This window comes from Theropithecus gelada, chromosome 16 (assembly GCF_003255815.1).
Source record: "Theropithecus gelada isolate Dixy chromosome 16, Tgel_1.0, whole genome shotgun sequence".
NCBI classification, from domain to species: Eukaryota; Metazoa; Chordata; class Mammalia; order Primates; family Cercopithecidae; genus Theropithecus; species Theropithecus gelada.
In genome coordinates this window covers 45534608-45544628 of record NC_037684.1, presented here as the reverse complement: position 1 = coordinate 45544628, position 10021 = coordinate 45534608, and the positions used below count along the sequence as shown (strand labels likewise).

General features: G+C 49.4%; 1 protein-coding gene across 1 annotated transcript; it reads right to left on the bottom strand.

Annotated features, from left to right (window-relative positions):
* Window positions 1-3921: 3921 nt before the first annotated feature.
* SOX9 (SRY-box 9) lies at window positions 3922-9313 on the bottom strand. The gene is made up of 3 exons (XM_025363290.1): window positions 8516-9313; window positions 7362-7615; window positions 3922-6787 (listed from the first exon to the last, which is right to left on the bottom strand). The coding sequence occupies exons 1-3, from the start codon at window positions 8944-8946 to the stop codon at window positions 5943-5945; spliced, it is 1530 nt and encodes a 509-aa protein (XP_025219075.1). The 5' UTR covers window positions 8947-9313; the 3' UTR covers window positions 3922-5942.
* Window positions 9314-10021: the final 708 nt, after the last annotated feature.

Sequence of the window (10021 nt, the reverse complement as noted above, 5' to 3'; positions counted from 1 at the left end):
TCAAATATAAAAGCGTTTGGGAACCCTATCATATGTAAAATGTATTGTAAGTGTTTAGATTGGGAAGAGTAAAAGAAAACTTTAAAACTGCACACATAGTTGAAAGGCTGTCACTCGGAAGAAGGATAAGACACACATTATTCTGCTGTGGAGGGGGGCCACCTTGGGCCATTGCATGGAAAGTGCAGAGGTAAGATTTTTCCACATTTAAAGATCTCCGTGGTGCATGTGAGCTCTCAATCCATGCAGGTATTCTGGAAGCGATGGAGAAGTATTCAACAGCTGAGATAATGTATAAGAGATTTTTGCAATGCAAACACAAATAAATTAAAAGACCTTTCTTTATACCTTCCTCATTTCTGATTCCTTCCTCATTTCTGCAGGCTACATTAACCAAATCTCTAGCGATCCAAAGACTCTTTGGATACTAGGGACTGGATTTTTCTCTTGGGGTCTCTGTTAAAAAGAGGATTGTGAGACCCATGAATCCATGGTTCATTAAGAGGTAGAGAGACTAATAGAGGGTTATTGGGGGGTAGGGCAGAGGGGCAGGAGAGAGTGACTAAGGTAAAAATAGAGTAGGTTCCCTTTATGTAAATGGAGTCAATTTTATATCACTGAAAAAGAGATGAAGATCAGGAGAGGAAAAATGAACTCAGCATGTTCTCACCAAAACCATTTCCAAATCCATCAACTCCTCCTTCCCTGTGCCTGTTCTCCCAGTTGGCCCTAATGAGTTGCATTTTTCCCCCATGGCATGCAAACAAGGAAAGACCAGGAAGTACTATTTATTTTTGCCTGCCTCTTCTTCATGAAAATGTAAGCCCCATGGGGCAGTCTTTCTTGTTCATAGCTGCATCCTAATAAAATGTTTACAGAAAGAATGAGGAGTGGGAATCATTCGAGAGTGGAATATGACAGCAGGAAATAATGGTGATCGGATGAAGCTCAATATAAAATCCTGAATACTCAAGGGACGTGTCTAACCATAGCTTCAGGGAACTATTGCCCCAAATTTAGCCTGGTTGTTTTCTGAGATTACCTGGCCCATGTTGTATCTGGTCAAAAAAGAACGATTCTCCAGAAATTCAGAGTAAAATAGTTCTAGTCTGTGCTTGATGGAAGAGGAATAGCTCAATCAGGGCCCAGCAGAGTTTTCAGCTGTCGGAGTCAAGGGGAGACTCTGAGACAATGCAGGGGAGAGGTGGCAAAGAAAGGAAAAAAAGGTATGAGCAGGAAGAGGGAAGGGAAAGAATAGGAGGGCAGGTCATTGCGTTTCTTGTGTGCAAGAAACCTGTCTTATGCCCACAAGTGAAGGTCATTCGAGAAGCGAAAATTCATTTGACTCTCAGAGGGATGAGAAACTGTGTAAAGACAAGTGGTAGAGTGTTATTGCAGAGATTCCAGTGTCTTCTTTGGCAATACCATCATGTTCATGGATGCAATGGAAGGGCACCTACTATGTTTCAGGTACTGTTGAGAACAGAAAGAAAAGTATCTTGCTATCTTCTATGGCAGCCTCTAATGCTGCAGTTTACTGGCCAGTAGGTGTGGTCAGAGGCAGATCCAGCTTTTGTGGGGCATGAAGCTTATTCTTTTTTTTTTTTTTTAAAGGAAAAGCTCTTTAAGAAAAAGAATTTAAATTTTAAAAAGTCAAGAATAAGTCTAGAGCCTTAAAAGGAGCCTGTGCTTTTGAGAAGCACTGAAGCTTGGGCTTCGTTTGCTTCATAGTAAATCCATCTCTGGCTGTAGTGATAGTTCATCAATTGCTTTAATATAAAAAATGCCACCATGCTGCCTCAAAAACATTCATTTTGGAAATCAGGGAAGGAAAGGGATGGGATGGAGTTGAAGTGGGAAAGTCAAACAGCTCAAACGAATCCACATGGTTCTATTTTAATAATAGAGCAAAAGACTGATTCTTAAATGAGTTTATTTTTATTCCCTTTTGCTAAAAATTCCAGTTTTGTTAAAATGGTTAGCAAAGAAAAGGTTTTATTTTAAGTACAAACAAACAAATAAATAACCCTGGATCTACATACAAACTCTTTCCTTTCCGGTGTAGAGGACTCTCCTTGGTTTCCAATCAATATGTTGCTGTTGCCAGGGTGATAAGCTCCGTGCTTCTGGATTTAGACTAAAAATTCCTCCAAAATATTTTATAATCTGTTGATGTTGGGCTTTGACTAGATCTGATAGATATGGGGGTGAGTGGGATTCTGAGGAATTCTCTCTCAGCACTCCTGTGTCTCTTGTGTTTTACTGTGTATCAGAGCCACTCGGGTAGCTTATGAAACACTTTTTCCTGGGTATTACTCCCAGGAATTCTAATGCAGGGAGACTGCTGTACAGACCAGGAGACTCCAATGCAGTCAATTCCCAGACTGCTCTGGCTAAAATCTCCCCTACTAACAACCTGCTCTATGTAGGAGGAATTATAAACATACTCAGCAAAAGGGGAAACTGAGGCACAGGAAAGCAAAACAACTTGCCTCAGGTCCCTTCACAAGTTTATGTTCAAACAGGACATTTCAGCTTCAAGAAGTCCTGGCAAAGGCCACATACTGGGAAAAAAGAGCATGTTTCTGGAAGAAAGAACAGTCCAACAAACATACAGATTTGCTAGGGAAGGCGGTAGTCACAGTGGAATGGTGTGTGTTGATTTTAATAGACAAAGGGATTAGAATGAATAAGGTAGACAAGAATTAGTGAACACCACAGAGACTTTTTAAAAGGACTTTGTGAGTGTTGGCAAGAGAAAAAAAAATAGAGATTTTGTAAGAGCGGAGGGCCTCAGTGCATGGAAGGCTATGTCACAAACAAGGAACAGAATTTGATGTCTGAAGGGGTAGGGAAGGATTTGCACAGTCCCCCGCAGATCACAGGCCCTCAATCAATGTTTGTCGAAGGAATTTGCAAAGGAGGCCGAGTACTAATGTAGACTCGATTTGATAACTACCATTTTCCTGGTTGCCATGTTCCTGGTGTGGGATGTCAGCCAGGAATCCAATAAGCAGAAACAGACAATGTGAGGTAATGCCAGAGAGGTTGGACTCTGGTTAAGACTGTCAGAGACACAGGCCTAGTAGTAAAGCTAGCCTGAGAGGGTGAAGGTGACTGACTCTTTAGAGACACTTCTCCAATCAGCTGGGGTGTGGGAGTGGGGGTGGGGAGGTGTGCCCCATGTGAGGGAAAGAGTGATTTCATCTATTTAATGAAAAATGACCTGAACGTTTCTCTGAACCTGGAAACTCCCCATCTAACCGGGGCCAAGGAAAACAGGATTAGGTCTTGTTTCTTCTACAATGGCTTTGCGTCTGCTTAGAATGAGTTAAACTGGAGGGAGCAGAAAAATCATCCCCTTTCATTGTTTCTGCAGAGAAATCTGAAAGGCTCTGAATCATTTAATGGGTTAATACGACAGGCTTCCCTCCGGTTCCCCTGTAGACATTGTTTTTCTTTGGCTTCCTTTGCTTTTTAAATGGACACTCCATTTCTTGGGTATGTGTTCATAGGACAGAAAGTTTGCCATATTAAAACCAGAGAAACAAGTCACCCCTCTGGCATTCTGTCTACTGACGAGCTCCTGATTTCAGTCTAATATTCCCTCTGACCTCCACAAGGGACAGCTTTTGCCCTGAAGCATGAGGTCACGAAAACCACAACAAACATTTTTGCCAGAGTGGGCAACTACTGACATGTAATTTTCTGTGTGATCGAAATATTCAAGCGGCACTTTTTCAAGATTTCTCTGCCTAGATGTTGGGAGATACAGTCTTTTCCTCAGCGTGTTTTCTAGGATTGCCAAAGGTGCTCATAAAAAACATCACAGTCGTCAGCACTTCACGATGTCTTTTGTGCTCAAATTTGCCAAGTCGTCCAACAGGAGAACTGGGTGAATAAATCCACAGGGCCATTTTCTTTTTAATGCAATGTATATTTATTGTAAACAATAATATACAAAAAAAAAAGAGAGAAAGAAAAAGGGAAAGGTAAGTTTCACGGAGAGAACAAAAGGTTTGGGGGTGGGAGGGAAACAAGTGAAACAAACAAAACATGTACACAAACCAAAGCTTACCTAAAGACAAAATATGATTTAAATGCCAGGTTTCTTAAGTTACAGAAATATCTTTTTAAAAAGATCTGCTTTTATACAGAAATTGAAGGATGCCATATTATGAGTGCTTTAAGATTTTATTCTACTGACTTCTAAAACTGTTAATATATCTTTTTTTAAATAAAAAAAAAAAGTTTGCTGTCTTTTTTAAAAAGCAATCCTCAAAACTCTCCAGCCACAGCAGTAATTAAGATTAAGGTCTGTCAGTGGGCTGATCCCCTCCAGGTAGCCTCCCTCACTCCAAGAGAAGATGCAGAGGAATTATTGATGACACATGCTTGCATTGTTTTTGTGTCAACACACACACACACACACACACACACACACACACACACGATGTAGGGCGGCCCAAAGGTCTGTGGCAGAAAACGCTGCAAATGACTCAGTGATACACTACATTTGCAATCTCTCATTTGTACAAAAAGAGAAACAAGTTTCCAGTTTGTTTTCAACAAAAAGAAAAAAGGGATGGACAAAAAGGCATTTATACAAATCCAGGATGAGGAATCCAAAGAAACTTGCTTTTAATAATAAAAAAAGATTAAAGAGATAAATTAAAAAAAAAAAACTGGTTACAGTTAAGAACATAATTTAACAACAGATGACCATACCCTTTGAGGAAGGCTCCAACAACCTATTTTAAAGAAGGTAAAATTGAAAAAAAAAAAAAAATTTGTTTTAATTAAAACCTCTCCTTACAAAATAAATAATTTTAGCACATGGAATGTCTTGAAGGTTAACTGCTGGTGTTCAGAGAGGCACAGGTGACAGAGCGAGCAGGCATCTGCCTTCCACATGGGGCCCAGGCAGGCAATGGGGGGCAGTGTGCTCGGGCACTTATTGGCTGCTGAAACATTCCCAGAACAGATTTTGTCTCCTTTGCTTGCCTTTACGTCTCTTAAGACTGCAGTGAACAAGCAAAGGCAGGAGGAAATGCACTAAAAGAGAGCGCAAATGTTTCCCAGCAGCATGGTTTTAAGGCTCAAGGTGTTTTTTCTCGTTTAAAAATATATATATATGATAAAGCTTACCAAATGCTTCTCTAAACTATTGTTTACTCTCATAATTGCAAAATAAGGCCTTTTTTTTTTTTTAAGGCAGCTCCTCCTCGAATCGCAAAGCCTGAGGAATTAAGCAAAGTTAACCCCCAAAACTGATCACATAACACAATTCTTTTTAAAATGTTAATACAACAGGAATTTTTTTTTTTTTTTTGTAAGAGAAAGCAAATCTGTACAAAAATACTCTGGTTGCAAGAAAAGCTAGGGCACACTGTTCAACTAAGAGTAGTTTAGCTGTTGGAAAAATAAGAGCATTTAATTTTATCTAAAAATATGTATAAATCCCCTCAAAATGGTAATGAATCATACACAGTACATACTAAAAATATTTAAAATAGAGAATATTCCTCACAGAGGACTTTTTTCTTTAATTACTGCTAAAAAAATAATTACAAAGTCCAAACAGGCAGAGAGATTTAGCACACTGATCACACGATTCTCCATCATCCTCCACGCTTGCTCTGAAGAGGGTTTAAAAAGTCCAGTTTCTCGTTGATTTCGCTGCTCCATTTAGCCAAGGTTGGCCTGGCCACTGATTGGCCACAAGTGGGTAATGCGCTTGGATAGGTCATGTCTCTGTCTTGGAAATTTGGGTACGAGTTGCCTTTAGCTTAAATGTCTTTAAGGAAGAAGAAGAAGAAAACAAAAAACAAAATAAAAAAACAAAACCCACAAATGTCCAAAGGGAATTCTGGTTGGTCCTCTCTTTCTTCGGTTATTTTTAGGATCATCTCGGCCATCTTCGCCCTTCATAGGAGGCCTCCTCAAGGTCGGGTGAGCTGTGTGTAGACGGGTTGTTCCCAGTGCTGGGGGCTGTGGGTCTGCGGGATGGAAGGAACCCCAGAGGTGTCGGCGATGGGGGTGTACATGGGGCGCTGGGCGGGGTTCATGTAGGTGAAGGTGGAGTAGAGGCCGGTGCCCTGGCCCGCCGCGTGGCTGTAGTAGGAGCTGGAGTTCTGGTGGTCGGTGTAGTCGTACTGCGAGCGGGTGATGGGCGGGTAGGAAGGGCTGTAGTGCGGAAGGTTGAAGGGGCTGTAGGCGATCTGCTGGGGCGAGTGCTGCTGCTGCTCGCTGTAGTGGCTGGGGCTCAGCTGCTCCGTCTTGATGTGCGTTCGCTGGGACTGGCCCGGCTCGCTGCTCAGTGTGGTCAGCGTGTGCGCCTGTGGCTGCTGCGGGGGCGCGGCCGGCTGCTGCGGGGGCGCCGCCTGCTGCTGGGGGGGCGCCTGCGGGGCCGGCGGGGCCTGCGGAGGCTGCTGCGGGGGTGGCGGCGGCGCCTGCTGCTTGGACATCCACACGTGGCCCGCGCCCGCCGGGGTGGCCGCGGTGCTGCTGATGCCGTAGCTGCCCGTGTAGGTGACCTGGCCATGCGTGGCCGGCACCCCCGGGTGGCCGTTGGGCGGCAGGTACTGGTCAAACTCGTTGACGTCGAAGGTCTCGATGTTGGAGATGACGTCGCTGCTCAGCTCGCCGATGTCCACGTCGCGGAAGTCGATGGGGGGCTGTCTGCCCCCCTCTGGCAGGGGGCGCCCCTCTCGCTTCAGGTCAGCCTTGCCCGGCTGCACGTCGGTTTTGGGGGTGGTGGGTGGGGTCGGTGGGCCCTGGGATTGCCCTGCGGACAATAAAAGAACAAGCACGGGAAAATCAACAAGTGCTGTGCAGACGCCCTAGTCTTAGGCACCCTCCGGGGACCCTCCCTCGCTGCTAAAGTGTAGTAAGGGCCCGCACCCGCGCGGCAGGCGCGCTGCACCGGAGATAACTCGCCCAATGATTAACCCGCCGGTACACACTGGACAGCCCCCTTTTATCAGGGGAGGGTCTGGGGCCCGGAGGGTCCGGAAGAACAAATTGCTACTTGTAGAAGAGCCCTGTGTATGCTTTTGGGGTGGGGGAGCAAAGGAAGAAGGGGGAGGTCTCGTAAGGCTTGTAAGGGCATTTTACCTCCCAATAAAAAGAGTTAATCTCTTCGGATGCTGGGATTGAGTTGGGGTGTGTGTGTGTGTATGTGTGTGTGTTTGGGTGCCTCTTAGGCTCTGGGTAGAGAGGGGGAGTGGGACAGGGGCAAAGGGTAGTGTGTACCTCCCGGGAAGCATAAAGTCTCCACAAAGAATCTCCCAGGTGGAGGGCAGGGGGCGTGCCAGGCGGGCCGGGGGTGGCTTGTCCTGCGGGGCTGAGGGGCGACTCACCCGAGTGCTCGCCGGGGGAGTGCACTTCGCTCATGCCGGAGGAGGAGTGCGGCGAGTCAGCCTGCAGCGCCTTGAAGATGGCGTTGGGGGAGATGTGCGTCTGCTCCGTGGCCTCCTCTGCCTCCGCCTGCCCGTTCTTCACCGACTTCCTCCGCCGCGGCTGGTACTTGTAATCCGGGTGGTCCTTCTTGTGCTGCACACGCAGCCGCTCCGCCTCCTCCACGAAGGGCCGCTTCTCGCTCTCGTTCAGAAGTCTGCTCGGGGCGGGGCGGGGCGGGGGGCACAGAGAAAAAGAGGGAGAGGGGTCAGTGAAACCCGCCAAACTGTCAGGTCGGCGGGGAGGAGGCGGCGACCCAGACCACTTGGCTACCTTTGCATACAACTCCATCTTCCCTCCCGCCTGCAACCACAGCTCATAACTTTTCTTAAAAATAAACAAATAAATAAGTTCTTGCAGTCCGACCTGAGCGGTCACTCCCCGCCCCCTCCATCCCCTCCCCTTTTATTTCTATTTTGGAAACGCTGAAGATGGAAACGACTCCTGCTGCTGCCCCCTAAATGCCTTTGCTGCTGGAGTTATAGCCTCCAATCCCAACACCCTTAAAAACGTTTCCCCAATTACTCTCCAATTCTCACCCCCCCCCATACACTCCCACCTATTTCCAGCAGCCTCCCTCCTGCCGCCTCCCAATTCCTGCCAAGGGTCTCTTCCAACCTCGGTTTCTCCCCTGCCCCATCTCCGTGGGTGTGTGTGTGTGTGGGGAGGGGGGGCTGCACGAGACAGTGCAGTTTTAAGGGGCGGGGTGGGGGAAGCCAAGCTTCACTTCCCCGCCCCGATTGAGCTTCCAGGCGACGGGAGAGCAGGATGGCAGCCCCCTCCTTCCATCTCCCACCAGTCTTCGTCCATCCTCCAGCTACCTCCCCCACCCCTTCCACTTACCACCCCCTCCTCCGCGTCCCCGCGAGCAGCCCAAGAACTTTGACAAACTCTGAGCCACAGTTACACCCCGTTCCCACTCCCACACCCCCATCCCGCCGGCTCCCGGAACCGCAACTCCCGGGCGATGGGAGGCGGGGCGGGGCAAGTCAGCCCTGGCCAGCGCCCCCCGCCGCCGCGATGCCCACCCTGCCGCGCCGCCCCCGCCGGGCCCTACCTCCAGAGCTTGCCCAGCGTCTTGCTGAGCTCGGCGTTGTGCAAGTGCGGGTACTGGTCCGCGAGCTTCCTGCGCGCCGCCTGCGCCCACACCATGAAGGCGTTCATGGGCCGCTTGACGTGCGGCTTGTTCTTGCTGGAGCCGTTGACGCGCACCGGCATGGGCACCAGCGTCCAGTCGTAGCCCTTGAGCACCTGGCTGACCGCCTCGCGGATGCACACGGGGAACTTGTCCTCCTCGCTCTCCTTCTTCAGGTCGGGCTCGCCCTTGGGGAACGTGTTCTCCTGGGGCCGTGTGTTCTCGGTGTCCGAGCCGGAGCCCGACGGGCAGGGCGAGCCCGCGGAGTCCTCGGACATGGTGGGGCTGGGGGCGCCGGACAGGCCCTTCTCCTGCTCGTCGGTCATCTTCATGAAGGGGTCCAGGAGATTCATACGCGGGCCCAGGGCAGGGGGCGGGTGGCCGGGAAAGGCGAGAAGCCGCGGCGGCTCGGGGACTCGAGGCGCGGGCTCCTCTCCCCTCGGCTGCCCGGATGCGGAGCGAGCGGCTCCCGGGGAGGCTGGCGCGTCGGCCGGCTACCACTTAGGGAGGCGCGGGGCCAGTCCGCAGCTGCCCGCTCCAAGTTGGGGGAGGCGAATTGGAGAGGAGGAGGAGGGGAGGAAAAGGAGCAAAAGTGGGGGCGCTTGCACCCCTTCTCTTCTCCTCCTGCAAAGAAAAGTTTCCGGGGTTGAAACTGGCGAGTCTCCGCGCCACTGAAGTTTCCAGTCAGTTTCGAGCTCTGCTCTCCGCTCTCCAACTCCCAGCCCAGGGTCTCTTTAATAAATACTCCGCCTCACCTTAGAGCCACCCGCCAATCACAGCACAGCAGTCCCAGGCAGCTGATTGGACCCGATTTTGGGGAGGGAGGAGTATTGTGGCACTGGGCTGGGTGACGAGACGGGAGGGGAGGAGAGGGGAGGGGAGCGCAGCCGAAGGGTGGACGGTCGGGAAGGGGGGGCGGGGGGTGCTGCGGGAAAGGCGGGGGACCCGGGACTTCCAAGTGTGTAAGTTTGTCGAACTCTCGGAATGCCAGAATTTTAGTGACTTCTCCGCGCGAATCTTTGTGTGTGTGTGTGTGTGCGCGCGCGCGCGCGCGCAAGTGTGTATGTCTAGACTAGGATCTACCCCCACCTCCGACATTTATTTTCACTGCTCTCTCCGCGGCACAGGGGACTTAGCTGGAGTTTGTAGTATTCGAAAAGCAGCCGCGTCTTAATGCGTAGCCGAGTTTACGCGCCTGGGGCCTGCCTGCCTGCCTGCAAAAGTGCTTAGAAATAGTCTTTTGAAGCAAATGTTTTGGTGACTCAACGCCCGCTGTTCCTCCGTAATAATTCACATAAATAGATTAACATGCTCGGGTTCGCCGGGGCTGGTGCGGCTGGTCAGGATTCTGCTGCACTTTTGCAAAGGGAGTCAATGGAAAGCAAAGCTAAGTCCCCGCGAAGGTTGGCAGCGGCGGCCGTGGCCACG

Coding starts and splice junctions, on each gene's coding strand:
- SOX9 (XM_025363290.1), bottom strand. CDS start 8,946: ATGAATCTCCTGGACCCCTTCATGAAGATGACCGACGAGCAGGAGAAG. Junction 7,616..8,515: donor ACGCTGGGCAAGCTCTGGAG/GTAGGGCCCGGC, acceptor CGCCCCGAGCAG/ACTTCTGAACGAGAGCGAGA. Junction 6,788..7,361: donor CTCCCCCGGCGAGCACTCGG/GTGAGTCGCCCC, acceptor TATTGTCCGCAG/GGCAATCCCAGGGCCCACCG.